This window comes from Pelophylax lessonae, assembly GCF_965119305.1.
Source record: "Pelophylax lessonae genome assembly, chromosome: 4".
Classification (NCBI taxonomy): domain Eukaryota; kingdom Metazoa; phylum Chordata; class Amphibia; order Anura; family Ranidae; genus Pelophylax; species Pelophylax lessonae.
Genome location: NC_138771.1, coordinates 445,691,205 through 445,712,424, shown reverse-complemented (window position 1 = coordinate 445,712,424; position 21,220 = coordinate 445,691,205). Strand labels below are relative to the sequence as shown.

Genomic DNA, 21,220 nt, shown 5'->3' with positions numbered 1-21,220 from the left:
TCCAGACAAGGGAGAGAGGGGCAACTACGTTCCAATCCAGGGAAGCATGCAGGTTAAGGCTCCTGTGACGGATCCACCTCTCCACCACAGTGGGGGCTGTCAGCCAGGGCAACACTGAGATGTTGAACTCGCTGGCTGCCCTGGTCCAGGATGGGGCTTGTCACAGCCAACCCAGTACTTCGCTAAAGGCCTGCATGCAATCAATGGCCAGACTGGTTTGACATCTTGGATTTAAAAACATCCAGCTCCTCACCCAGTCTGCCTGCTGAATGAAGGTCATCCACAAAAAAAAAAAAAAAAAAGAAAAAAGCATCCCCGCAGGTCCATAAAACACTAGCCAAAATAACTGGTGGCCCATGCAGTGAGAGGGGGTTTTATACAGAGAGGACTGCCCATAGGAGGTGCCAAGCTCTTCTCTAGCTAGTGTCCTACTCCTGGTAGGTGGCACTATAAAACCCGATCAGTCATGAATCTGAAGAGAAGAGAAGTTGTGTCTGTCAATGAACGAAAAAGAAATAGGATTTTTCTGCTCACTGAAAAATCCTTTTCAGCTTGCATAGCGGTGCTTAAACATTTTTTTCCAAAGCTTTTAAAACACTTTCTGCACATAATGCTCTTCAGACTGATATTTATAACCTAAAACCTGTGTGCCTGGAGTACATCATAAAGAACCATAATTTTTCTAGTGCAGAATTGAAAACGTAAGTTCTAGTTTTTTTTTTTCTTCTTCTATTTCATTTCTAATAAATCTGAGCCCCTGCTGTGTACTTTCACCTAAAGCTATCTGTGTAATTGCAAATGCTCTCGGCTTTATATATAAAAAGCTGTTGCTATAGACAAGGCAGACGCCACTTCAATCAGCTCAGCAATCAAAACCAAACACCTTACTATTCTTTATGAGCCATACAAATTCTTTTATTTCAACATTTTTCTTTTTAACAGAAAGCACCATGTTGCAAAAGGAGACAAAAAAAATATATATATTCTATCCACACACAGAACTGGCAGTAGAACAGTACAAATACAAAAGTTCAGTACCCATAACAACCATTTAGAATGCATCTTGTACTTGTCTTCATTCAGTAAAATAAAGACTGGTTGGTTGCTGTGGGTTGTTATTTTAAGCTTTTAGTGCTTTGTTAGCCTATTCAAGGGTTATAGTATATCAAAAGTCAGCAAAGATATGGAATCATTTCTAGCTTAACAGAGTATTCTCTGATGGTGAAGTTTCATTACTAGCTGGTTAAGCTTGTGTGTGCAGTTGACAGGTTTTCCTTCCATTACAATGTTAGGAGTGTTAATAGTTTTCATCAAAGTCTTCATCAGTTTGAAAGATACTACATCGAGGCTTGCCTGCAGCATCACTGGGCTTAGGTGCACAGCCTGATGGCTGATCTGACAGAATTCTACTTTCATGTATTGTCCTGGGAAATTCACTTTCAAAATAAGTTGTTTCAGGTTGAGCCGACCACAAGGACAACCCAAAATTCTGATTATATTGAATTTTATTTAAGGTCGGGTCCATAGTTGTTACTTTTTTCTGAAGACTGTGTGTTCTAGAGATGTCCCCCTCAACCTTATCCTCAGCGGAAATATCTCTCTCCCATTTAGAACCAAAGCAAGTAAGCTTATCTGTGGCAGGTGACACAATCCTTCCATGACCGCCTGTAGAACCCAAATTCCCATTTTTGATGTAGGAAGGTTCCTCTGTTTGTTTTGTGGATGCAGCCCTGTCCTTGAATTAAAACATGGAAAAGATCAGGCATTTACAAGTCACATAACAGCATTTCCAAATGAATAAAAGAAAGAACACATACACTGTTGATTTTCACAGCAGAGCTGCATTTTTCAGAAGCAGCACATCATCCCTGTGGGTCTGTGCTTCATCGGAGCTTATTTTTTATCATCCTGCAGCAAATTTTTTAGGTAAGGACATCAACACACCCTGTCACTTAAAGTGGTTCTAAATGCATAAAGCCTTTTTTTACCCTAATGCATTCTCTGCATTAAAGTAAAATGCCTTCAATGCTCCCCCCACCCCCCTAAATACGTACCTGACCCCAATCAGCGCTGATGCTTTTGCTCTCACACAGGCTCAGAGACAGTAGCGGAATTCATTGGCTCTTGCTGTCAATAAAATCCTGTGAAATGGGATGGGGTTGAGTTGGACTGTGTTGGACAATGGACACACATAGCCCGGCTCGGGAGGGAGTCTGCACATCTGCACCCATAGCAAGTGGCTTGCCATGGGGCAGACACAGAAAGGGAGGAGCAGACAGCGCCGATAGGGAACCCCAGAAGAGGAGGCTTGGGGTTGCTCTGTGCATTACTATTGCACAAAGCAGGTTAGTATAACAGGTTTATTATTTTAATAAACAAAAAAAAAATGATATATATATCATTTTTTTTTTACAACCACTTTAAAAACCTACCTAACTAAAGAAGCTTGCATAGACAGTACTTAGCAACCTGGCTTGTTTTGTGAAAAGCCAACACTAAAGTGTTAAAAAACTTACAACAGTAAAATCAGACTTAATATTCAATAAAGCATGCTTGTTATACTTACTGTGGAACCTAAGGGGTTAATCCTCTGCATTGTGTAAAATGCTGTTTGATCCTGTATGCACAGATCTTCCTCTTCTTGCATTGTCCCCATAACATGTCTGGATAAGACCGAGTTTGTGGAGTCAACCGCTTGCCGACCGCTCCACGCAGATATACTGCTCGGCAGCGCATAATCACGAAGATCTACATGATTATGTGCACGCGGTTTGATTAGTCACAGCGGGAGCCAGACCACGGGAGGAGTGGGATTCGATCGCCGCCGGCCTCCCGCGATCTTCGGCTAGAATGACAGAAGATCCGCTTGCTTATGTAAACAAAGCAGGTGGATCTTCTGTCAGAGAGGCAGGGAAAGATCGGGTGATTCAGCTAAGCTGAAAGATCGTGTTATTTAGCTAAGCTGAATCACCTATTTCCTTCTGCCTCTTTCCAACCCATCCCCCCACACAGTAAGCACAATAGGGAACACATTTACCCCTTGATCACCCCCAGTGTTAACCCCTTCCCTGCCAGTGTCATTTATATAGTAAGATGCATATTATTTAGCACGGATTACTGTATTAATGTCACTGGTCCCCAAAAAATGTCAGTTAGGGGCCTGATGTGTCCGTCGCAATGTCCTGATAAAAAAAAAAAAATCACTGGTCGCCGCCATTACTAAAAAAATTAAATAAATGAAAAGTCCATAAATGCTATAACTTTTGCGCAAACCAATTAATATGGGCTTTTTGGGATTTTTTTTTTACCAAAACTATGTAGCAAATACAAGCAAATACAAATTGGCCTAAACTGATGAAAAAAAATGAATTTTTTTATTGGAAATGTTATGTAGCAGAAAGTTAAAAATTGTGTTTTTTTCAAAATTGTCGCTCTTTTTTTGTTTATAGCGCAAAATCTAAAAACCGCAGAGGTGATCAAATACCACCAAAATAAAGCTCTATTTGTAGGAAAAAAGGACATGAATTGTATTTGTGTACAGCATCGCACGACCGCGCAATTGTCAGTTAAAGCAACGCAGTGCTGAATCACAATGGCCTAGTCAATAAGGGGGTACAACCTTCCGGAGCTGAAACGGTTAACCAGGCACTTACAGAAGTCACAAGACGGCTATATACTGCTAAAAAGAAAAGGTTTTTAGCAGTTTATATTTACTAAAATGATTGCATTTCCATGTCCAGATCTAGTAAATGCAGGGTCCTGGGTTTAGTAACACTTTAACTGCTCTCACTTCCTGTTTTGTGAATAACCCGATGCTCACTGTGGTTTCTCTCACTGGCTCATGTGCCACTACAGGACATACAAGCTGGCAAAAGGAACCACAGTGTGTGGCAGGGGAAACAGGTATTCGACTGATCCTACTAGAGAAATACTGCTGCATCTGGTGAGCAGGGAAGCAGTGACTTTTCAAGAAGTCGGCCAAAAAGGTAAGTATATACGGTCTTCTGGCAGATATGTTTTACATACAAAGTGACCTTGTGCCAATAGGATCACTTTACATCCCTTGGTAAAAGGCTGTGTGTGCCTCTTTGTGCTGAAAGTGGTGGAAGCACAATTAAAAAGAGAATATCAGGTTCTCCAATGAAAGTCAGAAAAGAGCAGCTTTCATGCCATTGTAGTTCCAGAGCCATGAAATGATGTACAGTAGCTGCTCCTCCAAATATAGAGTTGAAAAATTAAAGCAGTGTGTATATGTGTAGACTTCCCTTTATTTCCTCCCAAAAAATAAAATCACTAACAGGAGTTTCTAAATCTTTCACACATTGTTAAAAAAAAAAAAAACAATACAAAAAATGCTTTGGCTGCAATTACACAATTCATACACATATACGTAACATTGCAATATATAGTTTCTAAACATACACAAACGCACACAATATTCATGAAGACATAATCACAAAATTCGAGCACATACCTCACAGGTCCTTTTCCTTTTGGAAGTGTGCAGTATGTCTTTATTGACATCTTGTTCAATAAAATCACAAGTATACTGTGGCATTTTTTTAAGTTTCCTAACAAAGAAAAATAAATACATTGAACCCCGTGTTACCATCAATTGTCCTCGCACTAAACATCTCACCCCTTCTCCCCAGTCTTTTTCTATCTATAAATTGCCAAGTTATACAGGGCAAGCCTCCGATAGCAGTCATGTATTGTTTCTGACCTGATGTTTCTTTTATCTACAATCCTATTCTAAGGATAATGACTAATGTAACAGCTCCCTAAGTGGGATTTAATGATAAATCTTGTATAGTATATGCACACTGCTCACTGACCATACTGTGTTTTATTTGTAACGTCTACAAATGGTTCCTGTAAGACTTGAAATTCATAAATAAAGAATATAAAAAAAAATCTAACATTTCTGGCTTCCTAATAGATCATAACTGTAAAGTAAAAGGTGTTTTCACCTTGCTTCTGATGTAATATTGGGCTGAGTGTAAAAGTGTTCCCGGTCGGTGTAAATCAGACCATTGTCCTCTTCCTCTTCCTGCTTTACACATGCATTTTCATGGTCTTCCTCCAAATATTTACTCCAGCAGCTTACGGGGGCCCCAATTTGTGGCTGCAACATTTAATCAGCAAAAAACATTGACCCACTAAAATCGCTATAATCTGTATCTTAAAGAACATCTCCAAAAAAAAGATTTTTTTTTTTCAATCTGCTGGGTATCAAATAGTTTAAGCCACCTCCTACATTGCTGGCTGTTCTTTACAATTTAGGCTACATTTACACAGATGTTTAGAAGTGAATAGTTTGCTGCATTCAAAGATGGCATTTAGCCACCCCGGATGCAGCAACACTATGGAGTGCTATGGAGACAAACTGCCCGAAAGCTGCAGCCAAAACTCTACAAAAATGCCAACCTTGGAAGCACACGGTCTGTGTCCAGTGTCAGTCAGAAGCTTTATTTGGACGTAATCACTCACTGCAGTTGCATGCAACAGCACCACCATTGATTTGCAGAGTACAAATCTGACAGCTGCAATTGTTCACAGTGTGTGCAGACAGCATTTACAACTGCAGGCAAGAATCTACTGCCACTAAACAGCTGCTTGAGTGCAGCCTTACGTTATTATTCATGCTGGCTTTTACTGTATTTCTGGTGCTCAGGCAAACGACTTGCAGCTCTTCTACACACAAGCTGCACTGTACACCTTGTATTCTCTGAGCCAATTTAAAAAATACAAAGAGGGTAATTTACTAAGACTGGAGCAGACAGGGGCAGAGAGGGGAACACACACATCAAAATTCATCCAATTCCTGCTTAACCAGCTGAATTTTCGATGCATGTATATCCTGCTTTAGAGTACGAAGCTAGAGAGTCAAAATCACAGTCAGGCAACCACTTACATGGTAACGCTATGTTTTCTCAGCAAAGAGACAAGGTAGAAAGAATAGGGAGACTTCTTTAACATCACTAAGGGCTCTTTCACACGGTCCGCCTCTGTAGGCGGATCCGTGCTGCTCAGCAGGGATCGATCCGCCGATCCCCGCTGAGCCGGCGGATGACAGCTCCGTCACAGCTCCTGCTGCTCTCTATGGGGGATCGGATGAGAGCGGGCCGCCTGTCCGCTCTCATCCGATCCGATCCCTGGACGGATGGAAAAATAGGGTTTCCATCGGTCCGGATTTCACGGACAGGATCGGATGCGGATGGCAGCGGAGGTGTCTCCGCTGATATCCGCTGCCCCATAGAGCTGCATGGAGGATCCGATCAGATCCGCCTAAAAAACTGACAGGCGGATCTGATCGGATCGCCTGTGTGAAAGAGCCCTTACATCACTACTTTAAAATGCTGTTTTTATCAATTAGATCTTCTTTAACATTTTAATTACAGCATGAAAAAAAGTAAACCCAACAATGCTTTTTTTCTGCTTCTTATTTCCTGTCTTTGTGACGACTTTCCCCCATTTATTTTCAGAATGCTGCAGGTGATGCCAAATTAAGTCAGAATTCCTAATCCACATATATGCCATGTTTGTATAAGTCTTCTAGTCTTGAAAACAAAGTATATGAACACAGTAAAAGTGGCAAGTACCTGTAATAACCCAGAACTTTGTGTGCTGTCATAATCGTTTTCACAGACTTCATTCTGCAAGTTCAGCCTGCAAAAATTAGTAATAATGCTAGGATGAACAAAGTAAAAGTAGAAATTTGTCTCAGGGGGCAGGCATTTTCAGTATAACAGGGAACATAATTTCCATTACAAACAGGAAAAAATAGACCCCCAGCCATATTTTTTCAGGTGTGTTGGCTACCTAGCTCTAGTGATTTCTCCCATCCTGACATCCAAATTTCATTATTGCAGTGGAGCAAATTTAATAGTTTATTAAAATTAACCTCAGTAATGAAAAAAAGGCTAGATGTGAACATGTACTTGACAGGAGTAACCTAATGAACTAAAATCCCATCCTCCATGCTTTCTAGGTCAGTGACGCTCCGGGTGGTGAAGGTATTCTAAGTAGAATGACGGCCCCTGAACCTGCACCTTTAAAAAGTAGCTAGCAAAGTCATCTCCCATATTTCTGTTTTCAAAGGTTTGCTTTAGGGCCTGTTCATACCACTGAGCTGTGTTACCATTCTAGTTATGTTTGCTGGTGTGCTACAGTGCCATTCATTTTAAATGCCCCCCCCCCCCTTTCTACTCAGCTGTGGTGCATTAGGCAGTGATTTTAAAATGAAGGAGCTTGCCTTTTAGCAATACATGTTAATACGCAACATAACGCAGACAAGACCAGTGTAAACAGGTCCTTAGCGTCCAAACTTTTTCATAGGGTAACACACCAAGATGAAACTTCAAATATTTCAAAAGACAAATCATACACTAGGAATGGAAAGCACTCAACATAAAAAATTAAGAGGCTGATTCAATAAAACTGGAGAAAGGAAACATAGCACAAATGTGGTAAAGGAAACAGCTCAATGCATCTCTACTATTCCTTTAAAGCATCAGCACAGGATAAAAGTTCTGATGCCCTTATACTACATTCAGCAGTACAGTACTTTCAAATAAAGCTGCGGGAATGCAGCATGAAATGTGTCAAGAGCTTTCTGCCTGTGCTGAGGTTTTGAATAAATGAGGATTTCTTAGCAGATAAGAGTTTTCTTTTTTTGTTATGCGAGTACAGTAGAGTCAATAAAGCAGTCAATCCATTTTATTAAGGATAAAAAATAAAAATAAAATTCTGAGTGGTAGCTAGTGCCAACTCTTTTGTGCTGATTTGCTTTCTCCAGTTCCAAAGGAAGCCTGTGAAAAATGCAATTTGCCTGCTTGTTATGCTAAACCTTTCAATACAACCTTCAGTCAGTGACCTAAAAGTATGTGTAGCATGACCCCTGCAAAGGCTGCAAATGATTGATTTCCCCACTCCTGCACAGCCAGGCGACAAGCATTTTCCACTTTCATCCAGACACAAGAAACAGCCTTTAAGCTTGGTTTTTGTTGTTTATTAGGGGAACTCTAGGTCCCTTAGAAAGACGCACAAAGTGTTGTAGGCTACATACCAGAGTATCTCCAACTCCCCTGTAGAGACTGATCCCAGCTCTACTCACTGCAGGAACCACCAGCCCACCTGGCTGCTTCCTCCTTTCCGGCCAAACTGGATGCCCTGAAGATCTCCCAGGGCAAGTGAAAGGAAAGAATAAAGCGGAGATCCAACCAAAAAGGGGAAGCTCCACTTGTCTGCCCCCTACCTGGTTTTGACAGGTACCCGCTTCTACTTCCGGCTCAGTTCACCTTGGCAAACTGTGACGGAAGTTCAGCTCCTTCCCCCGCAGCAGGCCCATTCACAAAGAGCAGTGCAAAAAAGAAAAATGCAGAGGTGATCAAATACCACCAAAAGAAAGCTGTATTTGTGGGGGCAAAAAGGGACATACATTTTATTTGGGTACAGTGTCGCATGACCGCGCAATTGTGAGTTAAAGTAACGCAGTGTCGCATTGCAAAAAATGACCTGGTCATGAAGGAGGGTAAATCTTCCGGAGGTCAAGTGGTTAAAAGTCAGCAGCAACAGTATTTGTAGCTGCTGACTTAATTCTTTCTGAAGGAGCCTGGAGCTCCTCTTTAAGCTCAACACTGTCTTTCAGAAAGGCTTGCAATATGTGGCAGTCTCTCCCCTTGTGAATCCCTAGGTGTGCTGATAAACTGTCCTCCCTGCTCCCTTAGGAAAGATTCCATTCAAACCGCACTGCTGTCAGGATCCTCCCAAGCCTAAGGTAGAGCCCCCCCAGACCAGGGGCCCATCCCCACAGCCACCCACTTTTTCCTCAGCACCTTCATTTTCTACCTGACTCCCCTGCTGGCATGACTCATCTGTACTTAAGGGCTGGCTCAGCCACCCTGCCAGGCCACTGTCTGAGAATTGGCCAAGCTTCCCTAAGTATGCAGATCAACCCTCCTGGCCGCCGCCCTCTAGCTTCTAGAAAATGTCACCAAACTTCGAGAACCAGAGGGAAGCACCAGAGACCTGCCTGTATGAGTCATTCAGCCTGATCAGATTTAGACTCACATGGCATAAGTAGGGAGATCAAAGAGTCTTCTTTTGTGCTACTGTGAAAAGCACAGCAGGGTGATTGAAAGTGTTGGCGATCACTATGATGCTCTAAATGCTTTACTAGAAAACAAGTTACCTATAAGCCTAACTTTTTTTTCTGTTTTTCTGGACAGCACATGAGAGAATGTAGCTTCTTCCCCTCATGCAGGAAACATACGCCACAATAGACCTAAAATTTGAGGCCTCCCCCCCACAGTCCTCAGTTGTCGAAGAGTACCTCCGACCCATCTGAAAAACATAAGCACAACAGCATTAACAAAATCAGGGCGGGCAATTATTGCTGTCCTGAAAGACTACTAGAAAACAAGTTACCGGTAAGCCCGACTTAAAATTTTCTCAAAATGTCTCTCAGGACAGCACATGAGGGGATAAATGAGAACTTACCCCTCAAGACGGAAACACGGCTTGCAAAACCTTCCTGGCAAAGGCCTACTCCCGAGCGGATTATAAATCTAGTCTGTAATGGCGTATGAAAGAGGACATCCTTGACAACATCGCCGCTTTACAAATTTGTTCCGAGGTGGTACAGGCCTTCACTGCCCATGTGACTGCCAGATCGCTTGTGGAATGAGCATGAATACCCGGCGGTGGAACGAGATCAGCAAGTGTATAAGCAGATTCGACTGCCAATCTTAGCCATCTAGAAATTGATCCTTTAATGTCTTCTGCCCTTTTTTGGTCCCAGCAAACAAAACGAAAAAAGATTCAGAACTCTTTAGGGAATTCTAAATAAGGTAAAACAATTCTTCTCAAATCTAAAGAATGAAAATGTCTTCCCTCTCCCCTGACAGGTTAGGACAAACAGTTGACAAAACAATGTCTTAAGAATGATGACAAACCAACGTTACCTTTTGGGAGAAAGGCCAGATCGGTTTTCAGAACAATTCTGTCTGCATAGATCATTAGAAAAGATTCTCTGACTGAACGCATGTAGATCACTAATACTGCGTGTGGAAGTGACTGCAATTAGTGGAACTGTCTTCAGCATGACAAACTTCAAGGTTGCGGAATTCAGAGGTTCGAAAGGAGACTTTGGTAGAGCATGTAGGACTACTGAACTTACTAAACCTTTAGCTTTAACTGGTCTGCAACGGGATAATGCCCTGAAAAATCTAATGATTTAGGGTTCTGAAGAAATAGAGAATTCCAGAAAAACTGCTAATGCTGCAGCCCGGGCTTTCAGTGCGCTGAGCGCTAACTTCTTGTCTGCTCCCTGTTAAAGAAACACCAGGATCGAGGCAAGATCTTCCAAAGGCCTTGAATTGGATAGGCACCAGGAATTGTACACCTTCCAAACTTTGCCATACATAGCGCTCATAACCTCTTTACAGCTTGACAGGAGAGTGTGTCTACTAAGTGCTGGGAGAAACCTTTCTTCTCTAGTAGTTGCTTTTCAGAAACCATGCCATTAGGCTTACAGCTTTGGAGCCTGTGCAGACTTGAACATGATGTCCCAGGAGCTTCTGAGAGAATGCTAACAGCGCTAGAGCAATCACTTTTAGTTCTCTCCAGTTTGAGGAATTTGCTGCCTGTAGCGTTGACCAATGCCCCTGCATTAAAAATGGCTTCCCAAATGCGCTCCCCAGCCCCAGGAATTGGCATCTTTGGTGAGAATCTCGCCTACTGAAAAAGATCAGGCCAGGGCGATTGAAAGAATCTCTTGTTTTTTTCCACCACCGGGGGGATCAGAAACCCAATTGACATCTGTTGATTGCACTGAAGCAGAGTTAGTTGCTGTCCAAACGTTTTGTATTTTCTCTTCCGGCAAGAAAATCTTCTGTCCCACCAAACAAATGCAAAACCCCATAAACCGGACTTTCTTGGACAGGGTCAGTTTGGATTTTTGCTAATTTACGATCCAGCCCAAGCTCTCCAGATGGTTGCGGGTCACCTGTAGGTCCTTCCTCAACTGGTCCTCAGAGCTTGCCAGAAACAAAACATTGTTTAGGTAAAGGGATTACCATGATGCCTCTGAGCCTTAAGTACGCTAAGGCCTCCGCCATAACGTTCATGAAAACGCAGGGTGAGGATGACCACCCGAATGGTAGTGCCCTGAACTGCAGGTGCTGGATCTATTGCCCTGATCTCAGTTCCAGTCTTAAAAAAACCTTTGGGAGCACTCTCTGATCAGGATGTGGAGATAGGCATCCCTTAGATTGATTGATGCCATGTAACAGTCTGGAAAAAGCAGATTTCTGACACAAAAGATCAAGTCCATCTAGAATTTTTTTGTTCAATGGCTTTAGGTTGAGGATTAGGTGGAATTTTCCTAAATGTTTCCCACCAGAAATATATGGAAATAAAACCCCATCTGTTCTTCTCCTTCAGGGAACAGTACAACCACTCTTTGAAGAATCAGATCCTGAACCAGGTTATTCATAGTAAGAGCTATTACTGGATTTCTTGGTATATCCGTAACAAACAAACCTTCTTGGTGGAGCCTCTGCAAACTATCCCACACCCCTTGCTGACAAGGTTCCAGATATACAGGCTTATTGTTATTTTTTCCCACTGTGGAAAGAATGCCTGTAGTGTTCTTCCAACTGGAAGCACCAAGTCATTGTGACTTCTCGGACTGTGCAGGACTATGGAAAAGGACTCCTCCTTTTTCGCTTGCCTTCTGCAACCCCAACATTTTGTCCCCTGAGACTTGTTGCCTTGCTGCAAATTTCTCTTGGGATGAAAAAAAAAATGCTTTGGCGTTTGTTTTTGCTTTCTAACTGGAAAATATTTTCCTATCTGCCGTGCAGTCCAAAATTGATTCTAAATCTGTCCAAAAAAGGAGATCTCCTAAAAACGGGATTCCGCATAGCCTAACTTTTGAGGCGGAGTCCTCATGCCAGGTTTTCAGCCATAAGGCCCTTCTTGCAGAGTTGGATAAGGCAGCTGAGTGTGCTGCCATGCGTATTGATTCTCCAAACCCATTCGCTATAAATCCTACTGCTCTGGAAATTGTAGGGAAAGAATCTAGAATCTCTTCTTTCAGGTTTCCCGCACCGATATGCACTTTAAGCTGGTTTAACTAGGGTTCTAGATTCCTTGCCACAGCTGGCTTCAAATTCTCCATCGTGGATTGCCTTGTTCACTAGCAATAAATCCATCCTTTTATCCATTGCTTCCTCTAGGCTTCCCATGTCTTCAAAAGCGAAGTCTGAGGATTTTGAGACTTGGGAGAAAGCAGCATCCAACTTAGGTACTTTGATGAAATTTTTTTTTTTTCAAGCAATGTTTTTTAGTTACATTCCAATTATTATTTTTGTTTCTTTAGAGATTTTTTTAATGCATTCTCTCTTGAAGAAGCGAGCAATTAACTCGCGAAACGCGTCAGACCAAGATGCATTACATTTATATGCCATGTGAACATTATATTACTATGCTTTTATCTTTGAGACTAAGAGGTTTTGTACCCCCATGCATATCTATATGTATGTTATTTATATGTATACATGTATTCTAAGATTTCCAACCAAGTCTGTTATTACAAGCGCTTTAGGCGCACAATGTTAATGACTTTTTCTGATATTTTTTGTAATAAAGATTATTTTTTCCAATTACTTATTTTTTGTTATTTCCAGCCACATGTACCCACCTCATATAAAGTCCCACGGGCCAATTTTCTCTTTCTTTGTTGATTTGGGGATGGAGGTGGTCTACATATGGCACCAGACCAATTTCTCTTTTGCTAGGTACTTTGATGAGGTATCTTCTTCAAATGGGAACCGTCTTTTGTGAGAACTCGGAAAAAAACTGTTTTCTTTCTGTATCCTGCTATTCATTCTTTACCATGTCTGAGATTGCTGAATGGACAGGAAAACATCTACCCTTAGGCACCCTAAACCCCAGGTACATTTTTTCATGAAGGGAGAGATCCTTTTCCTCCTTAATGCCCTAAGGTGGCATGAATCGCTTTGAGAAGACTGTCCACTTCTTCCAGTACATCCCCAACCTCTTCCCCATCATATTCTAAATCTCTTTCAGACCGTGGTAGAGAAAAAAGCAACCTGTGCTGAAGGTAATCTTGACCCTGCATCCAAGGAAGTTGATAACTGTGGGCTCAGAAGCACTCTGGGATGAAGACCCTAACATATCTTTGAGTAACTGCAAAGTAACACTCCACTCAGCCTTCATAGAAGCCAGAAAGTCACTAGATGCTGAAGCTGCATCTTCTCTCACAAATGCAGAAACTAGGGATGCACCGATACTGATCCTGAGTATTTTCACAAGTACTCATTTATGAAACTGCTCGCATTGCCGAAAACCGATACTTTGTGGTGCAATTTGTGTCCATACAAAATGAATGGGCGCAAATTGCACCGCAAAGAATCGCAATCAAATACAGCGTGATTCCGGTCTGATTTGCATGGGATTTCCCCCACCGCTCCTGTGTGCGTGTGGGTGTGAATCCAGTAAAGAAAGATCCATGTAGTGCAGCAATAGGCAGGTTGATTAAATGTTATAACAACTTACAAAGTAAATACAGTATCTAGAAAATCCATATCTGCAGTGTCCCCGTCCCATTGATGATAGCAAACCACAGCCGCCGGAGAGGCTCACAGGGCTGGAGGAGATGTCCAGCGGGCCACCCCCAAGCTTGCATCACTTCCGCCTTATACCCACAGGAGTCCAAAAACGTCTCCAGCCCTTTTAAATACCTCCAGTGGCCTTGGTTTGCCATTATCAGCGGGATGGAGACACTGCAGATATGGACTTGAGTAGATATTTACTTTGCGAGTTGTTCTAGCATTTTAATAAAAAACTGCCTATTGCTGCACTACATGGCCCTTCGCTTTTTATACTGGGTTCACACAGACAGGAGCTGTGGGTGAAATCGTATGCGATTTGGACAGGAATCGCACTGCCTTCCTGTTCAAAATGCATGCGATTCTTTGCAAGGTGCACCACAACGGTACTCGGTCTCGGCAAGTACTTGACCAAAAAGTATCAGCACTCGCACTCACTGATAAAAAAAAACTGTATTGGTGCATTCACAGCACAAACACAATCCTTGCATAAAGGCTTTTTTCATGAATCTGACAATCTATTTTTCCACGAAGGACATCTCCTCTTCCCAATAGATTGTTTTTTCACTGCTCTTAGCCAGAGAAAAAAAACACAATAGAAAAAAATAACGGCTTCAGCCGCTGACTGACCCTAAAACACACAAACGCACTCAGTGCAACTAGTGTCTAGAACTTAACCCCTTGGAGCCGGCGAGTGCCGGCCCCTTAAGGGGTTTTACATGATGGGAGGCGGGGCGAGGCATAAGGTCATGTGGCATGGAGCAATCAGGAGTTTTTCCGGCCGCTAAAAGGATGTATGCAAATGGCCCAAAGGATTTAAAGTAGAACTATAGGCAATTCCTTTTTTTTTTTTTTTAATTTTAGATAGAGTAAGGTAGGGTTATAACTACGGTCAGATTTTTTTTTTACCATCTGTATCCCATTGTGGAGAGATCCCTGCAAATTAAGGTTATTCCTTAGGGACCCCCAGGTAACCAGTACTAGTGTCTCCATTGGAAGATTGCACCTATTCCTTTTCTGGGGACAACCCAAAATTTGGGATTTTCTTTTAACGTTTACTTTCACTTTCAATGATAATGGTACACAGGACAAAGAGAGGGTGAACTTCCCTAACAGGGGCACAGGCAGTAAAAAAACCTGTCCAATTCCTCTCCACTCTATCCAAAACTTAAAAAAAAAAAAAAAAAAAAAAAAAAGAAAATGGATTTTTGTCTTACTGCAAAATCCTTTTCTCTGAAGTTCATTGACGGACACAGTCTCTGATCTTCACATCAGTAGGGTTATGCTGCCCCCTACAGGAGTAGAATACTAGGCAGAAAAAAGTTCTTGCTATGCCTATGGGCGGTCCCAGGTGGTATACCCTCTCTCTACCTGCATAGGATGTCAGTTAGTTTTGTATCAAAGCAGTGTCAGAGAAAAGAATACCAACCCAACTCAAAATAGAGGGGCGGGTACTGCGTCCGTCAATGAACTTCAGAGAAAAGGATTTCACAGAAAGACAAAAATCAAATTTTCTCGATCATTCATTGACGGACGTAGTCTCTGATCTTCATATCAGTAGGGACATCCTAAAGCAGTGCCATAAAATGAGGGGTGGGAACAGCAGAAAAATAAGTCCCCAAGGCAAAACATAACTAACCAGGCAACATAGGACTCATCAGAATAACAAGATGCCCACCTGAAAAAACATTAAACTGCCTCAAGGGAGACTATGAACCCCCTTAAAAACAGCAGCCTGCAAAACTTTGCGGCCAAAAAGAGAAATCCGCAGATGCCAGCACATCCACCTTTTAACATTTTGTGAAGGTGTGAACAGACGACCATGTAGCCGCCTCGCAAACCTGAAGCACAGATGCCTGATGGCAAAAAGCCCAGGAAGCAATAAGCCCCCCGAGTAGAATGTGCCTTAACAGGGAAAAGAGGAACCTGACCTTTAATCGAATAAGCCTGCACCACCGTCTGTCTGATCCATCTAGAAATAGTCGCAGCAGACGTAGGCAGCCCTTTCTTAGGACCATCCGTAAGTGGGAGCCCCAAGAGACTCACACCACGCAATATACGCTTTCCACGTATGATGATAGATCTTCCTAGAAGTCGCTTTCCTCGCTTTAAGCAAAGTGGGGATCACTGAAGCAGAAAACCCCCTGTCCTTCAGCACCTGGCTTTCAACAGCCAAGCCGTCAAAGCCAGCAACCGTAAAGCAGTATGGAAGATTGGCCCTTGAGACAGTAGATTCTCCCTGAGAGGAAGTCTCCAAGGAGCGTCCGCGACTAGCCTGACCAGGTCGGCGTACCAAGCTCAGTTAGGCCAGTCCGGAGCCACAAGAATGACCAGAATCCCTTCCACCTCGACTCTGCGAAGAAGTCTTGGCAACTTGAGAGGAGGAAAGGCATACATCAGCTAATACTGACCGCAAAGGGCCACCAGCGCGTCTGCCAAAGGGTCCCGGGAGCGGGCCACAAACCTCTGCACTTTCCTGTTGATCCGAGACGCCAACAGATCTACATATGGAGTGCCTCAACGAAGGCACAACTACTGGAACACCTCCAGATGGAGAGATCATTCCCCTGAATCCAAGGCCTGTCGACTGAGGTAATCCGCCTGCCAATTTTCCACTCCTGGAATATGAATAGCGGAGAGAGCTGGAACAATGCGCTCCGCCCATCAAAATATGCCTGCCACCTCCAAGGCTGCAAGGACACTTTTGGTGCCCCTTGGTGATTGACATAAGCTACGGCCGTGGCATAGTCTGATTGAATGCGCACTGGACAACGCTGCAGGTTCTCAGTCCAGTGGACTAGGCTTAGCCTGATCGCTTTCAGCTCCAGAACATTGATCAGCAACCTAGACTCTTCCAGAGACCAGACTCCTTGAGCAGAAAATCTGCCGAGAACCCCTCCCCATCCGGACAGACTGGCATCCATGGTGACAACTGTCCAATATACAGGGAGTAAGGATTCCCTTGTTTGAGCATCAGGGACCGAAGGCACCAAATCAGGGACTCCCTGGTCACCTGGCTCAGCTGGATCTGATTGTCCAGGGAAGTTGTATTCTTGTTCCATTTGAGAAGGATTTCCTTCTGGAGGATCCTTGTGTGGAATTGAGTGAAGGGGACCGCCTTGAAGGACGACACCTTCAGTCCCAGAACTCTCATACAGGTCCGAAGGGACGACCACTTGCTGGATAGCAACAGCTGAACTACGGTCTGGAGTTTTTCCAGAGGAAAAATACCCAGGTGGAGGACAAGTCCAAAGTCAGGCCCAAATAGTCCAGTCTCATTGAAGGGACCAGGGACGACCTCTGAAGGTTCAGAATCCACCCAAAGTTCTCATGGTGATCTCCAAATTTCTCACCAGCGCCGAGGGAGACTCCGCACGGAGAAGCAGATCGTCCAGGTAACCCAGGACCGATATCCCCCGCTGTCGCAACAGTGCCAGGACCAGAGCCAACACCTTTGTGAAGACCCGAGGAGCAGAGGTGAGACCAAAGGGTAACGCCACAAAATAATAGTGATCATCTCCCATGGCAAAACATGGAAAAAAGTTGATGACCTGCACATATTGGAACGTGAAGGTAGGCATCTTTGATGTCTATGGAGGCCAGGAAATCCCCCTGCTGTAGGGAAGCCACCACCGTGCAAACTTATTCCATCTTTAATTTTTGAACTCGCACAAAGCAACTCAGTGCCTTCAGGTCCAGGATTGGACGCACCTTGCCCTCCTTCCTGGGGACCGTAAACAGGTTTGAATAAAAGCCCTGAAAACGTTCCACACACAGAAACTGAATTATTACTCCCTGTTGTACCAGGTCCTGAACTGCCCAAAGAGAGCCGGCAAGCGACCCGGGGACAGTCTCACATTGGAAGGGAAAAAACCTCACCGGCAAGACAGATCGAAACTCGATCTTGTAACCGGACCGTATGACCTCTTGAACCCATTTGTCTTGTATCTGGGAGAGCCACAGGTCCGGAAACTGGCAAAGATGTCCCCCCCCCACCCCAGATAGGGGTGAGGGCGCACCTTCAGGCCGAAGGGGTCTTGTCCTCAGGTCTGGAGAAACTAGATTTGTGTTTGCCAGACTGCTAAGACCCTGGTCTGGCAAGTCTTGAAGGGCTTTGCCTTATCGACTGACCCTGAGGGACGAAAATACTTTTTGTGAGGTGAAAAGGAGGGACCCTGTCTGCAACGCGGATCCTTACCCTTGTTAGCCTGCAGGAGAGAGGTACTCTTACCCCCCTGTGAGACCTTTGATAAGGTCATCCAGGGTAGCCCCAAACAGGCGATCTCCTTGAAACGGTAAATCTGTCAAGGCCTTCTTTGAAGACTGGTCCGCAGACCAACACTTTAGCCAAAGTATAAGCTGGTGGACTACTGCCGAAAAACCGACAGTCGGCCCAATACGGGAGCAGTATCCAGGGCGGCATCGCAAACAAAGTGCAGCTGCTGCACCAGCTGGTCAAACAGCTCTGCAAAGGCAGGAGGGACTGGTTTTCCCTCCAGGTAAGAGCATAGCAACTTACCCATTCCGTCAAAATTTGCGTGACAAAGGTGGGGTCTTTGTGCAGACCTCGCCAGGGAGTACATACTTTACCATCTATACTATTGGGATGGAGGTGTGTGTTTCCCAGCTGGTCATTTTTTAGTTTGCACCCTATGGCTTTTACATAGTTACATAGTAGGTGAGGTTGAATAAAGACAATAGTCCATCCAGTTCAACCTGTGTAGGTGTGTGTGGCTGTAATCATCTCACATACCCCTGAATGTTCTGATCCTTGAGATGTAAGTCTAAGAGTCTTTTGAAAGCCACCATACTACCCGCAGAAACCACCTCTTGTGGTAGAGAATTCCACAATCTTGTAGCCCTAACAGTAAAGAACCCCCCACGTTGCCTGAGGTTAAAACGCTTCTCCTCTAATCGCATTGTATGCCCTCGAGTCCTCATGCAATCCCTTCGAATGAACAGCTTTTTTTCTAAGCTGGGATCCCCATTAAGATATTTATAAATTGCTATCATGTCCCCCCTCAGACGTCTCTTCTCCAGGGAGAATAAATCGAGCGATTGTAGACGCTCTTCATAGTCAAGGTCCTCCAATCCCCTAATTAGTTTAGTTGCCCTTCTCTGGACTCTCTCCAGCTCCAACACATCCCTCCTGAGGACTGGCGACCAGAACTGGACAGAATACTCCAGATGCGGTCAGACCAGAGTTTTATAAAGTGGAAGGATTATAGTCTTATCTCTGCAATACATCCCTTTCTTTATGCATGCTAATATTCTGCTGGCTTTGGCAGCTGCCGCTTGACATTGCATGCTGTTGCCTAATCTATCATCAACCAAGACTCCCAGATCCTTCTCCATTTTTGATTCCCCCAAGGGTTCCCCTCCTAACGTGTATTGTGCTTTTATGTTTTTAGTCCCCAAGTGCAAAACCTTACACTTCTCCACGTTAAACCTCATTTGCCATGTCGTTGCCCACTCTGTAATTTTGTCCAGGTCATTCTGTAGGATATCTGCTTCATGCTGTGCAGTTATTGCTCTGGCCAATTTTGTGTCATCTGCAAAAACTGATATCGAACTACTGATCCCTACCTCAATGTTGTTTATGAATAAATTGAACAAGGTTGGTCCCAGGACTGAGCCCTGGGGCACCCCGCTTACAACCTCAGACCAGTCTGAGTATGCGCTGTTTATTACCACTCTTTGGACACGCCCTTTAAGCCAATTCCGTATCCAAGAGCAAACCCTGCTGTCGATACCTGCAGACCTTATTTTATAAATTAAGCGCTTGTGGGGAACTGTATCAAACGCCTTAGCGAAATCCAAGTACACCACATCCACTGGTCTCCCCCTATCTAGCTCACAGCTCACCTCCTCGTAGAATGTTAATAGATTGGTTTGACAAGAACGCCCATTTGTAAACCCGTGCTGATTACTGCTGATGATGTTGTTGTCTTTAGCAAACTCTACGATATAGTCCCTTATCATCCCCTCCAGAAGTTTACATACTATTGATGTCAAACTGACAGGCCTATAATTTCCCGGGATATGCCTCTGGCCCTTTTTGAATATCGGAATCACGTTAGCTTTCTTCCAATCCCCTGGTACATCTCCTGTCCTAATACTGTCAGCAAAGATCAGGAACAGTGGTCTGGATATAACCTTACTGAGTTCCTTGAGTACTCTCGGATGTACGCCATCCGGGCCTGGTGATTTGTTTGTGTTGAGTTTATCTAGCCTTTCCCTGATTTCACCCTCTGTTAGCCATAGTGGCAAGTCCTGTGTATTACTACTAACCATACAGTCATGGTCAGTGTACCCCTCCGTTTCCTGTGTAAAGACTGACGAGAAAAAAGCATTCAGGACGGTTGCTTTTTCAGTGTCCTCTGTAACCATCCTCCCATCATTGTTAATTATGTGTGCAATATGCTCTGCCCTAGTTTTTTTGCTGTTGATATATTTAAAGAATTTCTTTGGGTTTTTTTTACTATCCTCCGCTATTTGTCTCTCAAAGTTGATTTTAGCCATCTTGATTTCTTGTTTACTTTTCTTATTTGCCTCCTTGTATTGCTCGAAAGTCAATACTGTGCCCTCTGATTTATACTTCTTGAAGGCCAATTTTTTTCCCCTAATAAGTTTTTTGACGCTACGGTTTAACCAGCCAGGTTTGGCTTGGTCTCTTCTAAATTTATTTCCCATAGGAATGCACTGCAAGATGCCTTTGCCCAATATGTTCCTAAAGCATTCCCATTTTTCCTCTGTGGTCAGGGATCCCAGGGTTTGGTCCCAGTTTACCCTTTCCATCAATGAGTACAATTTTGGAAAGTTTGCCCTTCTGAAGTTTAGGGTTCTTATGTTCCCCACTTGCCTTGTTATATTGTTATTTATACTAAATGTGATCATCCTGTGATCGCTAGAGCCCAGGTTGTCCTGGACTCCTACCTGCGAGATTAGGTCTGGGTCATTAGTGATCAATAGATCCAGGACTGCATTTTCTCTAGTCGGAGAATCCACCAACTGTGACATGTAATTATCCAGTAAGGTTTCCGTGAATAGGCGGGCCTTCTGTGAGTGTGTAGTCCCCTCGTCCCAGTCAATGTCGGGATAATTGAAGTCCCCCAATATGACGACTGATCCCAATTTTGCCACTTTACTCATTAGTGCTAAGAATTCCAGCTCTACCTCCTCCCCTTGGTTAGGTGGCCTATAGCAAACCCCCACAATTACTTTCCCCTTTTCTCCTTCCCTATGGAGTTCAACCCACACAGATTCTAAATCCATGCTCATCCCATCCGTAATGTCACTCCTTTCTATCACCTTTATATTGTTCTTGACATAGAGACATACCCCTGCCCCTCTTTTTCCTACCCTGTCCTTCCGGTACACCGAATACCCTTGGATATTGGCCAGCCAGTCATGTGAGGGGTCGAACCAAGTCTCTGTTATTCCCACAAGGTCTATGTCCTCCTCATGTACCAATATTTCCAACTCATCCATTTTATTAGCTAGGCTCGCATAGCCATTAGTTTTTCAATACCAGTCATGGAGGGGAGCAGGTTGGGGGAGGATTGGGCCATCTCCAAGCTCAC

At 43.7% G+C, this 21,220-nt stretch overlaps 1 protein-coding gene across 1 annotated transcript in view; it reads right to left on the bottom strand.

The window, feature by feature from the left end:
- Window positions 1-1,237: 1,237 nt before the first annotated feature.
- Window positions 1,238-21,220, bottom strand: part of MRNIP (MRN complex interacting protein) — a 35,097-nt gene continuing 15,114 nt past the window's right edge. The window contains exons 4-7 of the mRNA XM_082256631.1: window positions 6,603-6,669; window positions 4,971-5,125; window positions 4,475-4,571; window positions 1,238-1,735 (exon numbers count right to left, since the gene is read on the bottom strand). Of these exons, the coding sequence (XP_082112757.1) occupies window positions 1,298-1,735; window positions 4,475-4,571; window positions 4,971-5,125; window positions 6,603-6,669 (757 nt within the window). The 3' untranslated portion in view covers window positions 1,238-1,297. The remainder of the gene's footprint in view (window positions 1,736-4,474; window positions 4,572-4,970; window positions 5,126-6,602; window positions 6,670-21,220) is intronic.